The 27,787-nt window shown below is 42.3% G+C and overlaps 1 protein-coding gene across 1 annotated transcript; it reads left to right on the top strand.

The window, feature by feature from the left end:
- The first annotated feature begins 303 nt into the window (after positions 1-303).
- LOC119968015 (NACHT, LRR and PYD domains-containing protein 3-like) lies at positions 304-27,787 on the top strand. The gene is made up of 5 exons (XM_038801117.1): positions 304-403; positions 1,971-2,084; positions 3,652-3,765; positions 5,333-5,446; positions 26,091-27,787. The coding sequence occupies exons 1-5, from the start codon at positions 304-306 to the stop codon at positions 27,785-27,787; spliced, it is 2,139 nt and encodes a 712-aa protein (XP_038657045.1).

The raw sequence follows: 27,787 nt of genomic DNA, 5'->3' as shown, positions 1-27,787 counted from the left end.
GCAAAATGGCTACACTCGTGTTCAGTGGTTTTGATGCATATACCTGTTGACCAAGTTGCACAAATCGATGATTGTGAAAACAATCGCCAACTGTAATTAAGCAGAAATGTCACGCTCAACAGATGAGCATACTGCAATAATGCAGGTACTTTCAAATCAGATACTTCAATTGAGGAATAAATACTATAAAGGGAAAATAGTAGAACGACATATTCCAGAATTTGTTGTTTACTTGGATAAAACACTAAATTGAAACTAGTCATAACCGTGTTTAATTTCCCATCTTTTGCAGGCGGGGCAGCCATGGAGAGCAATGTTCAATCTGTCTACTCTGTTTTGGTCATGATCGCACCTCTCGTGGTATCAATAATTGTTTTCTTTTTCGAACGCCGTCATCCCCGAGGTAAGAAAGAACATGGCACAAAACTTAATTCCACCAATGCTAAGGATATGACTGCCGTCAACGTACGAGATAATAGTGAGGAAGCAGGCACAAAGACTATTAATTTCACTTACTTATTTATGGATACCTATTATTTTGCAAGATTCACAATTATGTTATTTTTCAGTACATCTTTAACAGTAACTTCTTAATCCTCGTTGTTTCTTCTGTATGGCAGGGATTCAAAAATCGACCCTCATTAGCTTCCCTAAAGCATCCATTATTTTTCTACTCAAATGGTGATAAGGAGAGAAATTGCTTGTGTACGACCTTGATAATTTACCTCGTCTGATTCTCACATCTAAATTTTACATGTTGCTACATTCAATTACTAAGTTATTCGTATGAATGATTCAGCTTTGCTCCCAGTGACGTTTTTCTTATTTTTTATTTGTTTCATAGTAAGTTTACTATTATTACACATTGTCTCTTTATTTTATTGTTGGAACGATATCCAGTTGTGTAGAAGTGTTTCGGTCCTTTTGATTCCTCATTTGACGCCTAGTCGTGACGATAAGCGATTTTCATTTTCATTTTTCATTTCATTCCAGAAATAATTTGTGCTGTGATCCCTTCAACGCTTCATTTTTACAAAGTATATAAATTATAAATATGCCTGAATCTTCACCTACATCTAATGGCTCTTGATTAATTAATTCTAACGCAGAGTTCTAGATAAATGGCAATTAATTACTTGAGCATTCCAGTGTGGCTGTGTATTTGCATCTTTGGCATGTGTGTTTAGATACGTTCTCTCAAATTCTGTTTGTGCAAATGCGTTTCACATCAATTGTGGATAAATATATTATGTGGCAATACCGTTATGTTCTTCTTGGCTGATATACACTCCATTAATTTTCTTCGTTGACTATTTTTAAATGTTCCTTTAAATCACTGTGATCTGAGGCCCCTGTCCCTTCTCTACTGTTATATTTACCTTGCCTGTGACAACTATATATTCGTCCAAATCACCTTGCTGTTTCCAGCTGCATACCATTCCTTATGATAACATTCTCACGGTTGATCTACTGCTCTATGGATCTGAATACTTCTCTACCTACTGCAAAACAAAATGCATCAGGATTCTAGTTGTTTCCCGACTCCCATTAAGATACAAAGTACAGTCTATCGAAGTAACTTGTACGTTTCCAGTAAACCAACCGAATACAAAACGAAGTAACTGGCATGAATCTTTATGCATTTTCAGGGCAGGAGATCAAGTTAGTGTTTTGTGACTTCCAATCCTTGTAACACGTAACTGTCTATATCTGCTTCGGAATATCTTCCGGGCTGGATTCTCCATCCGATTGTGAAAACAATCGCCAACTGTAATTAAGCAGAAATGTCACGCTCAACAGATGAGCATACTGCAATAATGCAGGTACTTTCAAATCAGATACTTCAATTGAGGAATAAATACTATAAAGGGAAAATAGTAGAACGACATATTCCAGAATTTGTTGTTTACTTTGATAAAACACTAAATTGAAACTGGTCATAACCGTGTTTAATTTCCCATCTTTTGCAGGCGGGGCAGCCAAGGAGAGCAAAGTTCAATCTGTCTACTCTGTTTTGGTCATGATCGCACTTCTCGTGGTACCAATAATTGTATTTGTGTGTTTCGGATACCTTCATTCCCGAGGTAAGAAAGGGCATGGCACAAAACATAATTCCACCAATGCTAAGGATATGACTGCCGTCAACGTACGAGATAATAGTGAGGAAGTAGGCACAAAGACTATAAATTTCACTTACTTATTTATGGATACCTATTATTTTGCAAGATTCACAATTATGTTATTTTTCAGTACATCTTTAACAGTAACTTCTTAATCCTCGTTGTTTCTTCTGTATGGCAGGGATTCAAAAATCGACCCTCATTAGCTTCCCTAAAGCATCCATTATTTTTCTACTCAAATGGTGATAAGGAGAGAAATTGCTTGTGTACGACCTTGATAATTTACCTCGTCTCATTCTCACATCTAAATTTTACATGTTGCTACATTCAATTACTAAGTTATTCGTATGAATGATTCAGCTTTGCTCCCAGTGACGTTTTTCTTATTTTTTATTTGTTTCATAGTAAGTTTACTATTATTACACGTTGTTTCTTTATTTTATTGTTGGAACGATATCCAGTTGTGTAGAAGTGTTTCGGTCCTTTTGATTCCTCATTTGACGCCTAGTCGTGACGATAAGCGATTTTCATTTTCATTTTTCATTTCATTCCAGAAATAATTTGTGCTGTGATCCCTTCAACGCTTCATTTTTACAAAGTATATAAATTATAAATATGCCTGAATCTTCACCTACATCTAATGGCTCTTGATTAATTAATTCTAACGCAGAGTTCTAGATAAATGGCAATTAATTACTTGAGCATTCCAGTGTGGCTGTGTATTTGCATCTTTGGCATGTGTGTTTAGATACGTTCTCTCAAATTCTGTTTGTGCAAATGCGTTTCACATCAATTGTGGATAAATATATTATGTGGCAATACCGTTATGTTCTTCTTGGCTGATATACACTCCATTAATTTTCTTCGTTGACTATTTTTAAATGTTCCTTTAAATCACTGTGATCTGAGGCCCCTGTCCCTTCTCTACTGTTATATTTACCTTGCCTATGACAACTATATATTCGTCCAAATCACCTTGCTGTTTCCAGCTGCATACCATTCCTTATGATAACATTCTCACGGTTGATCTACTGCTCTATGGATCTGAATACTTCTCTACCTACTGCAAAACAAAATGCATCAGGATTCTAGTTGTTTCCCGACTCCCATTCAGATAAAAAGTACAGTCTATCGAAGTAACTTGTACGTTTCCAGTAAACCAACCGAATACAAAACGAAGTAACTGGCATGAATCTTTATGCATTTTCAGGGCAGGAGATCAAGTTAGTGTTTTGTGACTTCCAATCCTTGTAACACGTAACTGTCTATATCTGCTTCGGAATATCTTCCGGGCTGGATTCTCCATCCGATTGTGAAAACAATCGCCAACTGTAATTAAGCAGAAATGTCACGCTCAACAGATGAGCATACTGCAATAATGCAGATACTTTCAAATCAGATACTTCAATTGAGGAATAAATACTATAAAGGGAAAATAGTAGAACGACATATTCCAGAATTTGTTGTTTACTTTGATAAAACACTAAATTGAAACTTGTCATAACCGTGTTTAATTTCCCATCTTTTGCAGGCGGAGCAGCCATGGAGAGCAATGTTCAATCTGTCTACTCTGTTTTGGTCATGATCGCACTTCTCGTGGTACCAATAATTGTATTTGTGTGTTTCGAATACCTTCATTCCCGAGGTAAGAAAGGGCATGGCACAAAACATAATTCCACCAATGCTAAGGATATGACTGCCGTCAACGTACGAGATAATAGTGAGGAAGCAGGCACAAAGACTATAAATTTCACTTACTTATTTATGGATACCTATTATTTTGCAAGATTCACAATTATGTTATTTTTCAGTACATCTTTAACAGTAACTTCTTAATCCTCGTTGTTTCTTCTGTATGGCAGGGATTCAAAAATCGACCCTCATTAGCTTCCCTAAAGCATCCATTATTTTTCTACTCAAATGGTGATAAGGAGAGAAATTGCTTGTGTACGACCTTGATAATTTACCTCGTCTGATTCTCACATCTAAATTTTACATGTTGCTACATTCAATTACTAAGTTATTCGTATGAATGATTCAGCTTTGCTCCCAGTGACGTTTTTCTTATTTTTTATTTGTTTCATAGTAAGTTTACTATTATTACACATTGTCTCTTTATTTTATTGTTGGAACGATATCCAGTTGTGTAGAAGTGTTTCGGTCCTTTTGATTCCTCATTTGACGCCTAGTCGTGACGATAAGCGATTTTCATTTTCATTTTTCATTTCATTCCAGAAATAATTTGTGCTGTGATCCCTTCAACGCTTCATTTTTACAAAGTATATAAATTATAAATATGCCTGAATCTTCACCTACATCTAATGGCTCTTGATTAATTAATTCTAACGCAGAGTTCTAGATAAATGGCAATTAATTACTTGAGCATTCCAGTGTGGCTGTGTATTTGCATCTTTGGCATGTGTGTTTAGATACGTTCTCTCAAATTCTGTTTGTGCAAATGCGTTTCACATCAATTGTGGATAAATATATTATGTGGCAATACCGTTATGTTCTTCTTGGCTGATATACACTCCATTAATTTTCTTCGTTGACTATTTTTAAATGTTCCTTTAAATCACTGTGATCTGAGGCCCCTGTCCCTTCTCTACTGTTATATTTACCTTGCCTGTGACAACTATATATTCGTCCAAATCACCTTGCTGTTTCCAGCTGCATACCATTCCTTATGATAACATTCTCACGGTTGATCTACTGCTCTATGGATCTGAATACTTCTCTACCTACTGCAAAACAAAATGCATCAGGATTCTAGTTGTTTCCCGACTCCCATTAAGATACAAAGTACAGTCTATCGAAGTAACTTGTACGTTTCCAGTAAACCAACCGAATACAAAACGAAGTAACTGGCATGAATCTTTATGCATTTTCAGGGCAGGAGATCAAGTTAGTGTTTTGTGACTTCCAATCCTTGTAACACGTAACTGTCTATATCTGCTTCGGAATATCTTCCGGGCTGGATTCTCCATCCGATTGTGAAAACAATCGCCAACTGTAATTAAGCAGAAATGTCACGCTCAACAGATGAGCATACTGCAATAATGCAGATACTTTCAAATCAGATACTTCAATTGAGGAATAAATACTATAAAGGGAAAATAGTAGAACGACATATTCCAGAATTTGTTGTTTACTTTGATAAAACACTAAATTGAAACTGGTCATAACCGTGTTTAATTTCCCATCTTTTGCAGGCGGGGCAGCCATGGAGAGCAATGTTCAATCTGTCTACTCTGTTTTGGTCATGATCGCACTTCTCGTGGTACCAATAATTGTATATGTGTGTTTCGGATACCTTCATTCCCGAGGTAAGAAAGGGCATGGCACAAAACATAATTCCACCAATGCTAAGGATATGACTGCCGTCAACGTACGAGATAATAGTGAGGAAGCAGGCACAAAGACTATAAATTTCACTTACTTATTTATGGATACCTATTATTTTGCAAGATTCACAATTATGTTATTTTTCAGTACATCTTTAACAGTAACTTCTTAATCCTCGTTGTTTCTTCTGTATGGCAGGGATTCAAAAATCGACCCTCATTAGCTTCCCTAAAGCATCCATTATTTTTCTACTCAAATGGTGATAAGGAGAGAAATTGCTTGTGTACGACCTTGATAATTTACCTCGTCTCATTCTCACATCTAAATTTTACATGTTGCTACATTCAATTACTAAGTTATTCGTATGAATGATTCAGCTTTGCTCCCAGTGACGTTTTTCTTATTTTTTATTTGTTTCATAGTAAGTTTACTATTATTACACATTGTCTCTTTATTTTATTGTTGGAACGATATCCAGTTGTGTAGAAGTGTTTCGGTCCTTTTGATTCCTCATTTGACGCCTAGTCGTGACGATAAGCGATTTTCATTTTCATTTTTCATTTCATTCCAGAAATAATTTGTGCTGTGATCCCTTCAACGCTTCATTTTTACAAAGTATATAAATTATAAATATGCCTGAATCTTCACCTACATCTAATGGCTCTTGATTAATTAATTCTAACGCAGAGTTCTAGATAAATGGCAATTAATTACTTGAGCATTCCAGTGTTGCTGTGTATTTGCATCTTTGGCATGTGTGTTTAGATACGTTCTCTCAAATTCTGTTTGTGCAAATGCGTTTCACATCAATTGTGGATAAATATATTATGTGGCAATACCGTTATGTTCTTCTTGGCTGATATACACTCCATTAATTTTCTTCGTTGACTATTTTTAAATGTTCCTTTAAATCACTGTGATCTGAGGCCCCTGTCCCTTCTCTACTGTTATATTTACCTTGCCTATGACAACTATATATTCGTCCAAATCACCTTGCTGTTTCCAGCTGCATACCATTCCTTATGATAACATTCTCACGGTTGATCTACTGCTCTATGGATCTGAATACTTCTCTACCTACTGCAAAACAAAATGCATCAGGATTCTAGTTGTTTCCCGACTCCCATTAAGATACAAAGTACAGTCTATCGAAGTAACTTGTACGTTTCCAGTAAACCAACCGAATACAAAACGAAGTAACTGGCATGAATCTTTATGCATTTTCAGGGCAGGAGATCAAGTTAGTGTTTTGTGACTTCCAATCCTTGTAACACGTAACTGCCTCTATCTGCTTCGGAATATCGTCCGGGCTGGATTCTCCATCCGGCCGCACCGATTTCTGTTTCAGCCAGTCGGCGGGATGTTCCGTTTCACTGGCTGCTCAATGGGGTTTCCCATTGTGGGGCAGCCCCACGCCGTCGGGAAGCCTCCAGGCTGCCGACAAAAGGAGCATCCCTCCGGCGGAGAATCCAGCTCTCCGTGTCACACATGCAAAAACAAAGCACACAAGCTGGCGAGGATTACCGTGTGGGCAGCATGGTAGCATCCCGACGGCGGAGAATCCAGCCCGGAGGGTGTCACAGCCTGTTATTACCTGTCTCCATATCTCATTATTTAAACTATTATCAGAACAAACACATATGCTTCATTCCATCTGCTGCCTTATCCCATTGGGTAGTAGTTGTCTCCTTTTGGAACATATTTTTGAACACGATTTGGAGACTTTCTGCTGTGATTGTATGGGTTGTATAGACTGCCATTGTTTTGTTAGAATGGTGTGGGGAGTGAGACGTAACGGTGATTTACAGGGTATTAGTTAAGTTTGACGGTTTCAGTTGGATGCTGCCAAGAATCTTTGGTGTTGTTGGAGTAGCGCCCTATCGTAAGGGGAATAGACAGGCGGTTCTGTGGACGCAATCGAGACTCCAGGATGGTTGTTGACTCCCTGGTGCAAGGGTCAAGGGTGTCTCGGAGCGGCTGCAGGACATTCTGGGGGGTAGGGTGAACAGCCAGCTGTCGTGGTGCACATAGGCACCAACGATATAGGCAAAAAATGGGATGAGGTCCTACAAGCGGAATATAGGGAGTTAGGAGTTAAACTAAAAAGTAGGACCTCGAAGGTAGTAATCTCAGGATTACTACCAGTGCCACGAACTAGTCAGAGTAGGACTGTCAGGATAGATAGGATGAATGCGTGGCTCGAGAGATGGTGTAAGAGGGAGGGATTCAAATTCCTGGGGCATTGGGACTGGTTCTGGGGGAGGTGGGACCAGTACAAGCTGGACGGTCTGCACCTGGGCAGGACTGGAACCGATGTCCTAGGGGGAGTGTTTTCTAGAGCTGTTGGGGAGGGTTTAAACTAATGTGGCAGGGGGATGGGAACCGATGCAGGACGTTGGAAGGTAGTTAAACAGGGACAGAAGCAAAAGGAAGTAAGGGGAAAAGTGCAAGGCAGAGAAGACATAGTCAAAAATCTAAAAGGGCGACAGTACAAGGTACAGTGACTGAGGAGAGCCCAGTGAATAGGCCCAGTAATAACAAAAGGAATAAAACTGGAAATGTTAAGATTCAAAACAGAGGTAAAAAAAACCCAACATATATGTACTTTACCTGAAAGCTCATAGTATTCGGAATAAAGTAAATGAGTTGATGGCACAAATCATCGTAAATGATTATGATTTAGTGGCCATTACTGAAACAGGGTTAAAGGATGGTCACGACTGGGAGTTAAATATCCGAGTGTAGCAAACTATTCGGAAGGACAGAGTGGATGGTACGGGAGATGGTGTTGCTCTGTTATTTAAGGATGACATCCGGGCAATAGTAAGGGATGACATCGGTTCTATGGAGGACAAAGTTTAATCCATTTGGGTGGAAATCAGGAATAGTAAAGCAAAAAAGTCACTGATAGGAGTAGTCTATCGGCCACCAAATAGTAACATTATGGTGGGGCAGGCAATAAACAAAGAAATAACTGATGCATGTAGAAATGGTACAGCAGTTATCATGGGGGATTTTAATCTATATGTCGATTGGTTTAACCAGGTCGGTCAAGGCAATCTTGAGGAGTTTATAGAATGTATCCGCGATAGTTTCCTTTAACAGTATGTAATGGAACCTACGAAGGAACAAGCGGTCCTAGATCTTGTCCTGTGTAATGAGACAGGATTGATTCATGATCTCATAGTTAGGGATCCTCTCGGAAGGAGCGATCACAATATGGTGGAATTTAAAATACAGATGGAGGGTGAGAAAGTAAAATCAAATACTAGTGTTTTGTGGTTAAACAAAGGGTATTACAATGGGATGAGAGAAGAACTAGCTAAGGTAGACTGGGAGCTAAGACTTTATGGTGGAACAGTTGAGGAACAATGGAGAACCTTCCAAGCGATTTTTCACAGTGCTCAGCAAAGGTTTATACCAACAAAAAGGAAGGACGGTAGAAAGAGGGGAAATCGACCGTGGATATCTAATGAATTAAGGGAGAGTATCAATTTGAAGGAAAACGCATATAAAGTGGCAAAGATTGCTGGGAGATTAGAGGACGGGGAAATCTTTAGGGGGCAACAGAAAGCTACTAAAAAAAGCTATAAAGAAGAGTAAGATAGAGTAGGAGAGTAAACTTGCTCAGAATATAAAAACAGACAGTAAAAGTTTTTACAAATATATAAAACAAAAAAGAGTAGCTAAGGAAAATATTGGTCCTTTAGAGGATGAGAAGGGAGTTATAATAATGGGAAATGAGGAAATGGCTGATGAATTGAACAGGTTTTTTGGGTCAGTCTTCACAGTTGAAGACACAAATAACACGCCAGCGACTGATAGAAATGAGGCTATGACAGGTGAGGATCTTGAGAGGATTGTTATCACTAAGGAGGTAGTGATGGGCAAGCTAATGGGGCTAAAGGTAGACAAGTCTCCTGGCCCTGATGGAATGCATCCCAGAGTGCTAAAAGAGATGGCTAGGGAAATTGCAGCTGCACTAGTGATAATTTACTGAAATTCACTATACTCTGGGGTGGTCCCGGTGGATTGGAAATTAGCAAACGTGACACCACTGTTTAAAAAAGGAGGTAGGCAGAAAGCAGGAAATTATAGGACAGTGAGCTTAACTTCAGTTGTAGGGAAGATGCTGGAATCTATCATCAAGGAAGAAATTGCGAGGCATCTGGATATAAATTGTCCCATTGGGCAGACGCAGCATGGGTTCGTAAAAGGCAGGTCATGCCTAACTAATTCAGTGGAATTTTTTGAGGACATTACCAGTACAGTAGATAACGGGGAACCAATGGATGTGGTATATCTGGATTTCCAGAAAGCCTTTGACAAGGTGCCACACAAAAGGTTGCTGCATAAGATAAAGGTGCATGGCATTAAGGGTAAAGTATTAGAATGGGTGGAGGATTGGTTAATTAATAGAAAGCAAAGTGTGGGGATTAATGGGTGTTTCTCTGGTTGGCAATTAGTAGCTAGTGGTGTCCCTCAGGGATCCGTGTTGGGCCCACAATTGTTCACAATATACATAGATGATTTGGAGTTGGGGACCAAGGGCAATGTGTTCAAGTTTGTAGACGACAGTAAGGTGAGTGGTAAAGCGAAAAGTGCAGAGGATATTGTAAGTCTGCAGAGGGATTTGGATAGGTTAAGTAAATGGGCTAGGGTCTGGCAGATGGAGTACAATGTTGACAAATGTGAGGTTATCCATTTTGGTAGGAATAACAGCAAACGGGATTATTATTTAAACGATAAAATATTAAAGCATGCCGCTGTGCAGAGAGACTTGGGTGTGCTAGTGCATGAATCACAGAAGGTTGGTGTACATATGCAACAGGTGATTAAGAAGGCAAATGGAATTTTGTCCTTCATTGCTAGAGGGATGGAGTTTAAGACTAGGGAGGTTATGTTGCAATTGTATAAGGTGTTATTGAGGCTACACCTGGAGAATTGTGTTCAGTTTTGGTCTCCTTACTTGAGAAAGGACGTACTGGCACTGGAGGGTGTGCAGATGAGATTCACTAGGTTAATCCCATAACTGAAGGGGTTGGATTATGAGGAGAGGTTGAGAAGACTGGGGCTGTACTCGTTGGAATTTAGAAGGATGAGGGGGGATCTTATAGAAACATTTAAAATTATGAAGGGATTAGATAGGATAGATGCGGGCAGGTTGTTTCCACTGGCGGGTGAAAGCAGAACTCGGGGGCATAGCCTCAAAATAAGGGGAAGTAGATTTTGGACTGAGTTTAGGAGGAACGTCTTCACCCAAAGGGTTGTGAATCTATGGAATTCCTTGCCCAGTGAAGCAGTTGAGGCTCCTTCATTACATGTTTTTAAGGTAAAGATAGATAGTTTTTTGAAGAATAAAGGGATTAAGGGTTATGGTGTTCGGGCTGGAAAGTGGAGCTGAGTCCACAAAAGATCAGCTGTGATCTCATTGAATGGTGGAGCAGGCTCGAGGGGCCAGATGGCCTACTCCTGCTCCTAGTTCTTATGTTCTTGGTATGTAGCACCTTTCATCGCATCTCTTTTGTGTATCTTGCAGATGGTTGGCACGGATGGTATGTTCAGAAATGAGGTTCTCCCTAAATAATTCCCAGCTGCCTTTCTTCCCTTCTGGCCACAGCTTGTAGATTTCAGTGTCTCAACAATGGTAACCATGCTTGCAAATAGGTGCCACTGAATGTCAGTGAGAGATAGTTAGATTCCCACTCGTGAGAAATGGGGTTTATCTGCCTATTTTGCAGAACCTTTTACCTTTCATTTATGTTGTGGGCATTACAGTGGCATGACTCCAAGGGGATCAGGGCTGGGATCTAAATTTCGATGGGCATGTGCCTCGTTGAAAAGATAGGCAAAGGGGAAGGATTTCCTTGTGTGTAAGAAACTGTTAAATGGACATCAAGAAGTGATCCAGCGTTGGAGGGCATAGAATCAGTTGGGTAAAGTTGAGTAATCGCAAAGGAAAAAAAGGCCCTGGTGGGAGTACTGTGCATGCCCCCAGGAGATATAAAAGGTATATAAGACAGGTAACATTACAATAATCATAGGGTGCTTTAAGATGCAGATGGACTGAAGACATCAGGTGGTCAGCAGCTCCCAAGAAAATAAATTCATGGAATTCCTACGAGCAAGTCTTTTGGAGTTGCTTGTTGTAGAGGCTATAGAGAACAGAGTTCTGAATTTGATGTCATCAGCGACTTACAGATCAGGACAGTGATAAATATATGAAATAATTTGTTCTTGATTTGAGGGGAGAGGATTCAATCATATATAATATTGCGCAAGGGTATCTACAAAGGCATGAGGGACGAGCTGACCAGAGTTGATTAGAAAGGGGAGCCGAGCAGGAAAGACATTGGAATCGCAATGGCAGGATTTTTTTGGGGTTATTCAGGAGGGACAATATAACTTCATTCCAAGGAGGAACAAACATTGTGAAGGGGAGGACGAGGCATCCGTGGCTCACAACGGATGTCATGGACAGCATAAAAGCAAAAGGCAAAGCACAGAAGGTGGCGAGGATTACAGTGTGGGCAGCATGCTAGCACAGTGGTTAGCACAGTTGCTTCACAGGTCCAGCGCCCAAGGTTCGATTCCCGGCTTGGGTCATTTTATGTGCTGAGTCTGCACGTTCTCCCTGTGTGCACGTGGGTTTCCTCCGGGTGCTCTGGTTTCCTCACACAATCCAAAGATGTGCAGGTTAGGTGGATTGGCTATGCTAAATTGCCCTTGGTATCCAAAAAATGTTCAGTGGGGTTACAGGGATAGGGTGGAGGTGTGGGGATAGGGTGGAGGTGTGGGGATAGGGTGGAGGTGTAGGGATAGGGTGGAGGTGTGGCCATAGGGTGGAGGTGTGGCCATAGGGTGGAGATGTGGCCATAGGGTGGAGGTGTGGCCATAGGGTGGAGGTGTGGCCACAGGGTGGAGGTGTGGCCATAGGGTGGAGGTGTGGGGCTTAGGTAGGGTGCTCTTTCCGAGGGCCGCTGCAGGCTCGATGAGCCGAATGGCCTCCTTCTGCACTGTAAATTCTATGATACAGCTAAGATTAAAATTGAAGACAAGGATTGGGTAGCATTTGAAAGTAAGCGAAGGATAACTTAAAAATCGGTTTGGTGGGGAAGATCAAGTACGAGTCTAAACTAGCCATTAATAAAAGAAGATTGCAACATTTTCCTTTCAATATATGAAAGGAGTGATAGAGACAAGAATTGACATTGGAGCACTGGAAAATTAGTCCGGAGAAGTCATGGAAATAAAAGAAATGGCAGAGGAACTGCATTGCATCAGTTTTAATAATAATAATCTCTTATTTCCACAAGTAGGCTTCAATTCAGTTACTTTGATAAGCTTCTTGGGCTGATTTAGCAACTAGGGCTAAATCGATGGCTTTTAAAGCAGGCCAAGGCAGGCCAGCAGCACGGTTCAATTCCCGTCCCAGCCTCCCCGAACAAGCGCCGGAATGTGGCGACTAGGGGCTTTTCACAGTAACTTCATTTGAATCCTACTTGTGACAATAAGCGATTTTCATTTTCGTTTCACATTCTGGCGCCTGCTCGGGTAAGCTGGTACGGGTACCTACGCTGCTCGCCTTGTTCTGCATTACAAACCAACTGTACAGCCCACTGAAACGGTCTTTGCGAGTGTCCGGGGCAGGGCTGAGTGCTGGGAAGTTGAACGATCTGAAGGTGAATGAAGCAGATGGGCCGGATGGACAACAACCCTGAATTCTACAGGAGATAGCTCGGGAGATTGTTGAGAAATTGGTGGTAATATTTAGGAGTCACTGGTGTCAAGAAGGGTCTCATATGACTGCAAAATTGCTACATAAAGAGAGGGAGGCAGAAGACGGCGATTAGCCTGCCCTCAGTCGTTGGAAAACTTTTGTTCATTATTAAGGATGAGATTTAGGAATTCTTGGAGGTCGATCAAAAATAGGGCCACGTCAGCATGGAGAGGGCAAGAGGAGGTCGAGCCTGGCACATTTGTCAGAATTCTTTTGAGCTGGCAACGGGCAAATTAGAGAAAGGAGTGCCATTTGGCTTGATCTATTTGGATTGCCAGCAGGCCTTTGACAAGGTACCGATCAGAAGGTTGCTAAATATCGCAATTACCACTGGTGTTGGGGGACAGTACTGGCATTAATAGAGGATTTACTGACGTGCAAAAGGCAGAGAGGGGGATAAAAGGGTCTTTGAGGACAGCAGCTGTTGACTAGTGGCGTTCAACACTCACCAGTTTTGGGACCACAACTACTCAGGATATTCATCAGCGATCTGGAAGAAGGAACTGAGGGTATTGTTGCTCCGTTTGCAGATGATGCTGAAATATACAGAGGTAAAGGGATTGTTGAGGAAGTGGGGTGGCTGCAGAAAACTTGGACAGGCTGAGAGAGTTGGCAAAGAAGCAGCAATAAGAACATAAGAACTAGGAGTAGGCCATCTGGCCCTTCGAGCCTGTTCCGCCATTCAATGAGATCATGGCTGATCTTATGTGGACTCAGCTCCACTTTCCTGCCCGAACACCGTAACCCTGTATTCCTTTATTCTTCAATCTTCAAACGATGTAAGACAATGTAGAAAGGTGTGTGGTTATGCACTTTATTGGGAAGAGTATATGGGGAAAGCATTCCAAAACCTAAAGCACAAAGGCACTTAGGAGTTCTAGTTCGGGTTTCCATTTGGTTTGATATGCAGGTTCAGTAGGCAGTTAGGAAATAATGCAATATGAGCATTCATTTTGACAGAGCTAGGATACAGGGACAGGAATGTACAGCTGAAACTGTATAAAGCTCTAGTCCGATTGGATGAACGATTCTTCAAAACTGCAAATACGAGGAATTTATTCAGCTAGTGGGTGGTGAGTCTGTGAAACTCGTTGCCAGAGAAGGTTGTATCATCGTTGCCAAGATACAGTTTGGGCTGGATTCTCCGCTATCGGGATTCTCCATTGCGCTGCATCCCGGGGATTTCCTGACGCACAATCGGCAACCCCATTGGCTGGCTGGCGAGATGGAGAATCCCGTGGACGTGCCACACCCGAAATCTAGGAGTGGATACTCCGATTTTGGGACTCTGCGGAGGAACCGTGGCATTTTACGTGGGAGAATTGGTGGTGACTACCACCGATTTGGAGAATTGCCAGGTCCATGGCCGTGCATGCGTGCAGCAACAATCTGCAGCGGTCGCGCCTAACAACATGCCGCCCGCCTTGCACAGACCCGACCTGCCAGATTAGTGCACCCCTGGCCAGTGCCCCCAGCCGTCGCCGAAGATCCCCACCCCCCAGCCAGCAGCATGGCTCCCGCCCGACTGTGCAGCGCTGGGCACAGTCCGCACCTGCCAGGGTGGGCTCCCGATCAATGAGACCACGCGTCATCCGCGTGGTCGAGAACTCGGCCCATCGGGGGTAGGCCTTTAGATGACGTCCTAAGACTGTCCCAATGGCGTGCGGCCTGCGCCACACTGACGCCATTTTGGAGGTGGCGGAGCATGTGCAACATGCGTAAAACAGGTGACGCCCCGATCCGGTCTGAACACTGGATTTCCTTCCCGATCGCAGATTACGAAATTGGCTTCGGGAAACGGAGAAAGCCACAAATGGTGCGGCGGCTCAGAGAATCCTGCCCAGTGTCTTTAAGATAGGGATAGATAGTTTCTTCTTTTTTTGAAAATATTTTATTAAGGTACATGTAATTTTAACAATTTTCAAGAGGAAAAAAACAACAGAACAAATAACACCCAAATAACCAACAACCAAATCCAGCCAACGTGAATTACAGTTCCCGAGTCCCCTTTCAACTATTCCCCACCTCGACCATCCCCCCTATGCCTCCCTCTTTCCCTTTATCCCCTCCCCCTCCTTATATCTGCTGACTGCTTACTTTTCTCCAAAGAAGTCAATAAGCGGCTGCCACCTCCGGGCGAATCCTAGCATCAATCCTCCAGGCGAACTTTACTTCTCAAGCCTGAGAAACCCAGCCTTGTTACTGACCAAGAACTCCGATTTCCCGGTCTCCGAGTCCCTCCATGCAAATAAGACACGGCTCCGTGCTACCAATAAGGCAAAGGCCAAAACATCAGCCTCTCTTTCCCCCCCCCTCCCCCGACTCCCGGGTCTTCCGACTCACCAAAAACCGCCACCTTCTGACTCGGAACCACCCGTGCCTTCAATACTGCAGAGATGAGATCGTAAAATCCTTGCCAAAACCCCTGAGCCTCGGACATGCCCAAAACATGTGGACATGATTTGCGGGCACTCCCGCTCACCACCACACTTATACTCCACCTCTTCAAATAAACTGCTCCTACGGCTCAGTCATATGCGCCCTGTGGACCACCTTGAATCGTATCAAGCTAAGCCTGGCACATGACGAGGAGGTGTTGACTCTACTAAGAGCATCCTCTCACAGACCTGCCTCAGTTCCTTGCACAAGTCTTCCTCCCATTTTCGCTTTACCTCCACGACCGGGGTTCCCTCCCATTCCCTCAGCTCTTTATAGATTTCTGAGATATCACCTTCCCCCACTCCCGTTTTCGACACTACCTTGTCCTGTATCCCCTGGGGCGGTAGTTGCGGAAAGATCGAGACCTGCCGCCCCGCAAAGTGCCTCACCTGCAGGTCTTGGAACAGATTTCCCTCTGGCAGCTCAAACTTCTCCTCCAAGCACGGAAATCTGCCATCAATAAACATGCTTAGCCGCTCCCACTCTATCCCAGATCGCTGTCATCTCCGAAATCCCCCTTCTAACGCCCCGGCGCAAACCTGTAGTTGCCACAAATCAGTTTCCATACTGACTCCCATGTACTTCCGCCACTGTCCCCACACCCTCAAGGCCGCCACTACCACCGGGCTGCCTGTGGAGTACTGAGCCGGTGGGAACGGCAAATGTGCCGTTACCAGAGCCCCTAAACCTGTGCCCCTTCATGAGGCCGCCATCACCCGCTCCAACACCGACCCCCTCCCCCACTACCCACTTTCTGATCATGGCTCTGTCGCCGCCGAGTAGTAGTTTCTGAAATTCGGTGCAGCCTAAAATAATCCGAGCTCACTCGGTTCGTTCACACGCACGTGACGGTGCCTGGTACTGCAAACTGCCCAAACACAAACTGCCCCACAAAGTACCTTTCACAAGTAGCCCCACTCCACCCGATCAGAGGCCTTCTCCGCATCAATGGCGACCACCACCTCCATCTCGCTTCCCTCGCAGGGCATAATCACATTTTACAGCCTTCTAATGTTTGCCGCTAAATGCCACCCCTTCACAAACCCCGCCTGGTCCTTCCCTATCACCCCTGGCACATAATCCTCTATTCTCGAGGCCAAAATCCTTGCCAGTAGCTTGGCATCTACATTTAGAAGGGAGATTGGCCTGTATGACCCTCATTGTTCCGGGTCCTTATCCCGCTTCGGGATGAGTGAAATTGAGGCCTGCGACATCCTCGGCGCTGGAGTGGGGGGAGCGTCCATCGCTCCCTAGCCTCATTGAAAGCCCTTTCCCGCAGGCGCCCGGCACCAGAAAACTTTTCATAAAAATCCACAGGGTACCCACCTGGCCCCGGGGCCTTGCCCGACTGCATAGCCTCCAGCCTCTCCACCACTTCAAACAGCCCAATTGGGTTCCCTAGAAAGCTCCACCAGCTCTTCCTTCACCCTCAGAAATTCCAATCCCTCCAAAAACTGCCTCATCCTCTCCACGCCTGGGGGTTCCGACTCGTATAACCTGCAGTAAAAGTCCCGAAAAACCCCATTCACCCCACCGGGTGCAAGATCGTATTCCGCCCCTCTGTCCAAACTATTAACGTACCAACCGATTCAAGAATATGTTACAGTTATAGCAAGGTGTAGAGAAAAGATCAACTTAATACGAGGTAGGTCTGTACATAAGTCTGATGGAAGCAGGGAAGAAGCTGTTCTTGAGTCGGTTGGTTCGTGACCTCAAACTTTGGGATCTCTTTCCTGATGGAAGGAGATGGAAGAGAGTATATCCGGGGTGCGTGGGGTCCTTAATTATGCTGGCTGCCTTTCTGAGGCAGCGGGAATTATAGATAGAGTCAATGGATGGAAGGCTGGTTTCCGTGATGGACTGGACAACATTCACGACTTTTTGTAGTTTCCTGCGGTCATGGGCAGAACAGGCTCCATACCAAGCAGTGATACAACCAGAAAGAATGCTTTCTATGGAGCATCTGTAGAAGCTGGTGAGGGACGGAGCTGACATGCCAAATTTCCTCAGTCTTCTGAGAAAGTAGAGTCGTTGGTGGGCTTTCTTAACTATAGTGCCGGCATGGCGGGACCAAGACAGGCTGTTGGTGATCTGTACACCCAAAAACTTGAAGCTCTCGACCCTTTCTACTTTGTTCCCATTGATGTAGACAGGGGCATGTTCTCCTGCTTCCTGAAGTCTATGATAATCTCCTTTGTTTTGTTGACGTTGAGGGAGAGTTTATTGTTATCGCACCAGTTCACCAGATTCTCTATCGCATTCCTGTACTCTGTCTCGTCATTGTTTGAAATCCGACCACTACGGTGGTGTCATCAGCAAATTTGAATTTCGAGTTGTTGGGGAATTTGGCCACACAGTCATAGGTGTAGAAGTATAGTAGGGGGCTGGGGACACAGCCTTGTGGGGCACGTGTGCTGAGGATGATCGTGGAGGAGGTGTTGTTGCCTATCTTTACTGATTGTGGTTTGTGGGTTAGGAAGTTCAGGATCCAATCGCAGATGAAGGAGCCAAGGCCATGGCCACGGAGTTTGGAGATGAGTTTTGTAGGAATTATGGTGTTGAAGGCTGAGCTGTAGTCGATTATTAGGAGTCTGAAAGAGGTGTCTTTGTTATCTAGGTGTTCCAGTGTAGAGTGCAGGACCATGGAGATGGCGTCTGCAGTGGGCCCGTTGCAGTGGTAGGCAAATTGTAGTGGAAAATGCAATATGGGAGGCTGGAGTTGATTCGTGCCATGACTAACCTTTCGAAGCACTTCACGATGATGGATGTCAGAGCCACTGGACGATAGTCATTAAGGCGCGTTGCTTGACCTTTTTTTGGTACAGGAATGATGGTCGTCGTCTTGAAGCAGATAGGGACCTCAGATTGTTGTAAGGAGAGTTTGAAGATGTCTGTGAGTACCTCTGCCAGCTGATCCGCGCAAGACCTGAGTGCTCGTCCAGCTACTCCATCCGGCCAGTGTCTTTCCGTGGGTTGACCTTCAAGAAGGCTGCTCTGACGTCTGCAGTGGTGATCATAGTGACTTACTATGTTACGTCAGAGGACAGGAAACCGTCGCACGTGCAGCAGACCATGTAACAGCGGCAGATTTCCCGAGTCAACCAGATGGAGACCAACATTGGCTTCTATTATCAGATTGATTCATTTAATTAAAATTGTGCCAGTTATCATGGTGGAATGTGGACTCCTGTCATAAGCATAATAATTTTGTGCTATGGATGACTAATTTACTGATATTATCAGTCTATCAATGCATCGCCGTAGTTGAAGGAAATATGAGGAAATAACCTTCCTATTACGTGATTTTTTTAAATCTGCGAGCTGAAGTGACAGAGAAAGTTTCAGCAGCATGGACAGCTCGTTAATTGATTGACCAGATTTTCTATTTCTGATTGATTAATAAGCTGAACACTCGGCCTGGTTTCATGTTCTGCGAATCTTCGGATTATTATCGAGCAGCAACACAAAATGTAAAAATATTCTGCAAAATTGCCAACACAAATTTGCAACGGGGCAAGTGGCACTGGTTGGAGTAGACAACCTATGGCGGGCTGTCATCTTGCCCATTTGTTACACCATGGCACAAAGCCTGACAAAGCTGTATCAATAATTGCAAGAACATATTTTGAGGCCACATTTGCGTAAGGTATTTCCAGTGGCTTGCCTGTAAAACCATCCTCCCAAAAATTCTCCTCTCTCTCAAGGATCTACCTCTAATGCAAGGAAATGGGTCCTGTGAAGAAGCCAAGTCCTTGAACACATTTAAACAGACAAAATATTCACCTTGTGCAACAATTGAACAATGCATAGACTTTCGCCAATGAGCAGTCCTGGAAATTCTGTGGGCAAGATTTAATGTTTTACTTTTCTTTACATTCTATAGTTAATTTCATTTTTTTGAATTTTGTGGATTGAGTCTGCAATATTTTGTTCAATACGGGAGTATTTTTTTCTGTTTTGGTTTCACAGGCGTTGAACATTCCTGGCTCGGCCAGCAGTTACTGCCATCTAAAATTGAGAAAGTGGGAGCAAGCCCCTTTTATTAAGGATGCTATGTGTACAGCCCCAGTGACTCATCTCTTCGCAGGCGGTAGCGAGCCGTTTTTTCAGGCTAAGTTGGTGAAATGCCGCATTTCATCTTGGGCTGCCATAATTTTACATCCTGGATGATTTGAAAGTTGAAGGTTTTGCATGAGGTGCTTTTCCCTGAATTTTGTCATTCTTCAGAGAATTGTTGGATCCAGACATGCAAATAGTATGTTATAAAATGTCTGCCCCGAGGCGTGTACTTCTTGGCTGGGCCTTAAGAACCAGAGGATTCCCAGCTTCAGAACAACTCTTAAAATGAAACCATTTATTTGGCAGGCCCAGTTCAGTGTCTGCTTAGTGGTAACATGGCGAATGTTGATAGAGCGGGATTTCACGTTCGTCATGCCACTAAATGCCAATGGTTGCATTATTCCTTTAATTTGCCTTGTGTGGTCTAGATATTACTATTACCTGCTCTCAGAGCATATGGAGGAGAAATAATTATGTATCTGATGAGTGTCGACTATCGTTGTGCAATTGTATGTGAAAATGCAGACTTCTCAGGTATTGATCAAGATCAGCTCATTTATTTTGACGATGGATGAAAGTTGGCCCAAGGGTATTGGAAAAATAATTTTCGGCAGTGATGTTCCAGGCAGAGATTGCTGGATTCTGAAAAGAAAACATCTTCCTTTCCACTAGGCATGACTGCATTACCAAACAAACAACATTCAAATTATATAGATCTATAAATTAAGTCCAGCTTATGATTACTACACAATAGAGGGTTCATGATCAATTGAGAGACTTATTTTTGTGGTCCCTTAACAAATGCTTCTATTCTGCCTTGGCTTTCCATCCACAGGGCATAACATCCTCAATTATGTTTTCTCTCCCTGCCACATTGGAAATTTGAAGTGAAATAGTTGCGATAGCAAATACCATTGGAATAATCAGCAGGTCATACCTCGAAATTTCTCTAAAAATTTCAAAGTATAAACAATTGTCTCTCTTCGATTGTTGGCAACCTAAACCTCAAAATGATGAAACAGCACCGCCAGGCTTAACACATCTTTTTCACTGGACAAATACTTCTTCTGGTGCCAATTTGATTTCTTTGAGATTTATTGCAGCAGCTCCTCAATGACAACTTTGTATTCCGTCATCAGCGCAACTCGCACACCAATGTTGGTTGTATCCACAACCAGTTTAAATTGTTTGTCCCAACACAGCATTCATAGTCAACACATTTTTTTACCTGGTAAAATACCGTTTGGCAGTCCTCTATCCAGCTAAAGTGTTTATTCTACTTGAGCTCTGTGCGTGTTGCTATCAGAATTGTGAATATTGACACAATCGTACAGAAGAATCCCCTCATGCCCAGAAAAAAAATACAATGAAATATTTTTGCTGTTGGTAAGTTCCAGGAAGTCTGTACCTTTGCATCTCGTGTTACTATTTGACTGTGTCCCACGATATTTCCTAGATTTGGATTTGGGTCTTCTGAAATTCATTGTTTTAGGTTCACTGTATTGCCTCTTATGAACTTCCAAAACAAAAACTTTAGGAGGTATAGATGTTCTTTCCGACTCTGGCTGAACACCACTAAGTCATCAATACATACGACACAAATGCAAAAATGAAATCACTCTGTTCCTAACTATTATTCAACCTGAAAGCCCTAACTTTGAACTGATGAAGTCCTTGGGGCATCAGAAAAATTGAGATCTTCTTTGCCTTCTCCGTCAAAGGTATTTGCAAATAACCCTTCAGCAAGTCTATTTTGGGGATGAATTTCCGCCTTCCAACATTCCAATGTCGTCTTCCAAACACAGAATGGGAAGCGCATACCTCTTGCAATTGCATTCGCCCCTCTGTAGTCCACAAACTCTTTGGGTTCCATCCCGTCTGTGCACCATAATGATATGGTGTCTACAGGCACTCAATTTAATAACGTCATTCTCAAGCACAAACTCGGTTTCCTTCTGTACCTACATTAACATAGCTGGACCTAACTTATATAGATGTTTTTTGATTCTGATGGTGCCCCAAATCTTACTCACGCTTCGCTAACTCGATTTTGCCTATTTATTCCCGAAAATACAATTGTCCGCCATCAGTAACAATGTCAGTTCGCCTCGGTTCTTATCTGGTACATAACATAACCTCTGCTTCAAATTTTCTAATACTTCCTCATTGTCCAAACGAATGATATGGAAATCACTGTTTGAAATTGATGACTCGCCTGCCCCTGCTTCATTGTGAATAAGACCACCTGCTTATTCTAATGTCCCAACCCTTTACTTCACTAAACTACTTATGTGACACACTGTTTTGTGGCTATCAAGGGTGTGTAACAGGTAGAGTGCGTCGCTCAATTCACTTTCAATGTGATATGGCCAACTGAATATAGCATCCAGTGGTTCGTCTGACAGAGGTAATAATACAAGCAGTGAAACCATTGTTGTAAAACCGAGTCTGGACTCTCCAATCAGCTGTTCATTCCCTGCTGGGTGTCTTTATTATTTAAATCTTTGCGTGACTCTTCTGCAATTCAATCAACCTCTATAAATCAATTGCAACAGTCTCGTTCTGTCTGTCAATCTCATCCCCCTTTAACTTGCTGAAAATGTTACCTGATCTCACTGGGCATGCAACCCTCCCTCCTTTTTTTTTCGCTATGAGCGGATCGCGTGATTACCCAATTCTGAACGACACCAATCTGGTTTGTTAGTAATTGATCAGAGGCGTGATTCTCTATCGGTTGTTCGACTGCAGTAGGTATCACTACTATCTAGGATTCTGATTTCTTATTCCCTAGAATTATTTTAACTACTGCACCGGACAAGATCTGTGCCATATTTTCCGTTACATCCCCACCATTAAGCTACTTTGTGAGCTGATTTATACAAAAAATGTATTTGTTTCACTGTGAATGCTGCTGATCAGAACCTTTTCATTTAATGTGCATGCCTGACATCACATGTTTTTATCTGACGAAAGTATGGATTGACTGGCTTGTATTTGTACCAGTTTACCGTATTTCCTATCTATTCCTGTCCACGTGGAAACATTTACAACTGAACAGAAAATATTTAAACAAATCCACCACCTTTGCTTACTTTGCCCCTGTGCACTTTGTGCACCCATTATCATCCCGAGGGCCTGCCTTTGTTCTTGGTGTTCCAATGTAACAGTGTGTTATGCTCTCCACTGTTTTAAGTTCCATTTTTCTGATTTAAAATTGGTAACCCAGAATAATACTTTTGGGTCGCACAGTTCCTTACACTCCAAACATACAGCATTTTTCATATCCCTGACGCCTTCAGCAAACACTGGATCGTTTTCAGTTGAAGCCTCCTTGGAGCTTCCATCCAATACATCTCTTGGCTGTTCTCTGCCGCACATTCCCAATTTCTAATCTTCACTATTTTAAAAGTGGGTCTAAATAAACTGTTTAGTCTCTGAACCAGCTCATAGTCGTTTTCAAACAGCACGGCTTGTCAGGCAGGTCGAAACTTCTGTTACTCGTTATCTTTTCCTCATTCCTGCATCACAATTACCGCTCTAAGGCCGTCATAGCTTTGCTCTATTTTCAATGAGCGCACCTATTTATCAAATTACTTCATTCAGAATTTAATGAAATTTTGTCCACGCCATTTCTTAACATTCGGAATTTTGTCACAATGCCTCCGGTTCCAGTTTATCAGCATCGAATACAGCTTTATTCACTATCTCATAAGAGCCCAGACCTTTCCCCTAACAAGTATGCATAAACTTCACCAGCTCTAGCTACAGGTTTAGTCTCTTTTTAAAAAAGAAATTAGAGCACCCAATTCATTTTTTCCAATTAATGGGCAATTTAGCGCATTCATTCCACCTACTCTGCATATCTTTTGAGTTGTGGGAGTGAAACCCACGCAAATACAGGGAGAATGTGCAAACTCCACACAGACAGTGACCCAGATCCGGCATCAAACCTGGGACCTCGGCGCCGTGAGACTGCAGTGCTACCACTGTGTCACCGTGCTGCCCTAGGTATATTCTCTTAAGAATAGGTTCCAAATGTGTTGGAGTCATTTAATCTGTTCAGCCATTTTCGAAAAACACCCAGCATCTCTGTAATCGATTCTGGGACAGCTTGTACATATCTGAGCATTTCTACACCAGTTTCCCATCTTGATCCACCTTCCCTGCCGTCTGCTCTATATTTCCTGTTGCTGCTGCCTGTGAGTGATGTTGCGCGTCCCTTTCTCTTTCCCATTATATTTATATTTTCTGTTCTGACTTGCTCTATTTTCATTTTAAAGGTATTCTCCTCTGATTCTGCACTCTCCCATTCTCTTTCAACTCTTTCCATTTCTCTCTTCTCTCTTTCCATCTCGGTTTCCAGAATCTCTGACTTCCAAATTGCTATGTCTCGTTGCAGTTCAATCTGCGCCAATTCAATTTTCGCAATTCTCAAAATATTATTTATGACTAGCCCCTTTCGTATATTTAAATCTATTGCTAATCTTTTTTAAATATTTCAGCCTTCTTGGCTGCCATGCATAAGCCAGTTCCAATTGATCTGAGATTTTCGGCACACTTTTCAAACTTGCTATGTTTATATTGTCTACTTCGAAATAAGATCGAGTTAGATGATAAGCTGGATTTGCAATCATCTTAAGTTATGTTACACTTTCTTACTTGGTTACACTTTGTCCGAGCTCTCGCGACAATTGGAAGATTAAAAAAATAACACCCAACATCCAAAGACTTAAGATTCTTAACATCCTGTACTGTAGACCTCAATTTTCTTTCACGAAGCACGATGATGTTTTCTGCGGGTGATCCTAAATTGTGCACCGGTCGTGGGTTGTAATTTTTTGCTTTCGGATTAATGTGAAGAGTCAAGTAAAAGCCTTTGTGAACAGTCAACCCATTCTTGTGCAGTAATTATTGGAGTAAATGTATTGAATTGAAGAAATAATAAATATAATGAGCTCTTAAGGCCATTAGGCATATGAACCATGAAACAAACAAACAGCATATGTAGAATGTACATTTGTTCCAAGCTGGTGGAGACAATTAATTTGCCTGAACACTGGAATTTGACTTCAGGCGGAGGCCGATGTTTTAAATGAAATTGACATGTCTGGCCACTTATGGTTGTATATGCTTCAGTGTTCTATTCGGCACAATTGTTTTGGGATGTTTCATTATTGCGGATTGTTGTAGAAACATAGAAATCTTCGAATTTACAGTGCAGATTGAAGCCTTTTGGCCCTTCGACTCTGCACCGGCTCTTGGAAAGAGCACACTGCCCAAGCCCACACTTCCAACCTATCCCCATAACCCAGTGACCCCATCTAACCTTTTTGAACATTAAGGACAATTTAGCATGACTAATCTACCTGACCTGCACATCTTTGGACTGTGAAACCGGAACACCCAGAAGAAACCCACGTAGACACGGGGACAACGTGCAGACTCCACACAGACAATGAACCAAGTTGGGAGTCGAATCTGGGATGCTGGAGCTGTGAAGCAACTTTGCCAACCACTGTGCTAACGTGCTGCCCAGTTGTGAATTGTAATTGTGAGAACTCATTGACATTCTTATGAAATTGTTCAGCACTATTCATGACTGGATTTGGCAGGATTTCATAAAATTGGTCATATCCGATGGTGATGGAATTTCTTTGCCCTGTCCCTGACTCTTTGGAGCCATTTTGGGACATGGAAATATACCATTAATTCGGCTTCAGCAGTTGAATACATCAAATTTCAGAACACTGATACAGGGAATCTCTCCTTTCACTTTTTACTGAATCATGCCTCCAAACCCCGCTTTGATGGTTAAGAAGAGTTGGTCACGAGGCCTTGAGGTTACAGATTGTGGTTGCTCACAATTCTGCTTCTGTTTATGGCGAACCTAATCTGTCACTTTAGCATATCAATGACCTTGCAGAACATGTGACCTCCACAAAAAATTTCATATTCATTCTTATTAATACCATTATGGATAGATAAGCCTGTCAGTTGCAATGCGGTGAGGATATTTCGAATGAAGGGAGTTTGCGTTCTACCATCGGAACAATCGGCGCAAAAAATATCCTGCCTGGCCCGCAGCCATTTAATACTCCGAAAAGTTTACTTAACTTAAGGCGTGACATTGGCCAATAATTCAAAAGAATGTTTTGCCTAAAAGAACTGCCACTCCATCCAAATCGCCACAACATAATTTGTAGGGCAGAATAACATTTTGACCATGCAAGATCACATACGCAGAAAGTGATTAACCAACAATGAATTTTCTTTCTATATTGTTGCTTTTCTTTCAACATCAGTTTCCTCATTAATGCAATTATAATGAAACTTTTTTTACATTACAGAGGCAGGACGGCAGCACAAAAACGTTCTGGAAATGGAGTCCAGAAGAATTCGAGGCAGCATCACTGGAGGAGAACAACAGGCTCGAAGATGTTTTTTGGATGAGATGTACACCGGCTTAATAATCACTCTGGTCAGTGAACAGGGAGTGATTGAAAATGCTTTGAACTCAACATGGAGGGAGTTTAAACACACATCTCAGGAAGATAATAGTTGTGTCTTTGAATTATCAGGAAGCAAACCCATTAAAATAGATACCGATGGAACAACTGTGGTAATTGGGACCGCCGGTGTAGGGAAAAGTACGATGATGCAGAAAATAACCCGGGACTGGGCCAAAGGGAACCAATACCAGCAGTTTAACTTTGTGTTTTATTTTAATTTTCCACAATTATCTTTAATCAAAGTCCGAACTAATCTAGCAACATTGATCCTGGATTTCTACCCTTATTTTGAAAACAAATTGGAAATTCTATGGCAAGATCCCAGTAGAATATTATTCATATTTGATGACTTGGACAAATATAAACATAAAATCGATTGCAGGAACGTTCAGAGCAACAAAGAAAATGTCAATCCGTGTTTCAGTCCTGAGAGTTGTGGTTTAGTCTCGGACATTGTGCGTTGGCTCTTACAGGGAGAGCTCCTGAAAGGATGCGCAGTGCTGATTGCAACCCGACCATGGGGACTGAAGTATCTGGAAAAAGCAAATACAAAGATGATTCTCCAAATCATGGGTTACACCTTCGATAAAGCAATTGTATATTTTCGCCGTTATTTTAGAGATGAAAAGTTTGTGCTTGCTTTAACAGAGTGCCTGAAGCAGAATGAAACATTGAACAACATGTGCTATAATCCCTTGTTCTGCTTCACCCTTTCATCATCAGTGGAATCATACTCGAAAGAATTCGGGGAGAAGCCATTCTTCACTCCAACCAGTACTCAAGAGTTGTCCACTTATGTTGCAAGTCTTTTAGAAAGACTCGGCTATGATATGGAACGCTGCCGCAATGAAATAATGCCACTAGGCCAGTTGGCCTGCCAAAGAATTGGTAAAAATCTCATCCGTTTCCAAGCAGACCAAGTGGAGAACATCAGTCATAAACTTTCCAATTTTAACTCTGTGTTTATGATGGAGGTTCACGACATGGACTCAAAAAGCTTCTACACATTCACTGATGTCATTATGCAGAACTTTATCGGTGCACTTATGAAGCACCGAACGTCAAACACAATTGAATTGAGAGGATTGCTTGATGAAATATACAGGGGTACGGATGACAGGCTAAACATATTTTTACGATTTTTGTTTGGCCTTTCAGCACAGAATTCAATTAAAGAGCTGGAGCTGCAATTGGGAAAAATACCCCATGACGTATCTGACATTCTGTCCCAGTGGCTGGCTGAAAATATCATGAAACGTGGCGTGACCTTGGATAATGGACAAGCACAAAATAAGTTCTTAAAATTATTGCATTATCTTTATGAATTTGGAGACACAGAACTGATGACTTCGGCTTTAGCATCGATAAAGAAAATAGATTTCAGAAAGTGTTCTCTGAAACTTTCTGACTGTGCTGTTCTGTCTGTCACATTAAGCAATGCAAAAATGCTTGAAGAGCTGAATTTCGATACCGGCAATGTACAGGATGGAGGCATAAAACTGCTGGACCCAATACTGCAAAAATGTAAGCCATGA

The sequence above is a fragment of the Scyliorhinus canicula genome, chromosome 6, assembly GCF_902713615.1.
Source record: "Scyliorhinus canicula chromosome 6, sScyCan1.1, whole genome shotgun sequence".
Taxonomy (NCBI): Eukaryota; Metazoa; Chordata; class Chondrichthyes; order Carcharhiniformes; family Scyliorhinidae; genus Scyliorhinus; species Scyliorhinus canicula.
The sequence above is the reverse complement of the archived record's forward strand: the minus strand, read 5'-3'. Positions and strand labels throughout refer to the sequence as shown.

Excerpts from the sequence above, each read along its gene's own strand:
- LOC119968015 (XM_038801117.1), top strand. The coding sequence starts at position 304 with ATGGAGAGCAATGTTCAATCTGTCTACTCTGTTTTGGTCATGATCGCA. Across the intron at positions 404-1,970 it reads CGAACGCCGTCATCCCCGAG|GCGGGGCAGCCAAGGAGAGC; the intron begins GTAAGAAAGAAC and ends CATCTTTTGCAG. Across the intron at positions 2,085-3,651 it reads CGGATACCTTCATTCCCGAG|GCGGAGCAGCCATGGAGAGC; the intron begins GTAAGAAAGGGC and ends CATCTTTTGCAG.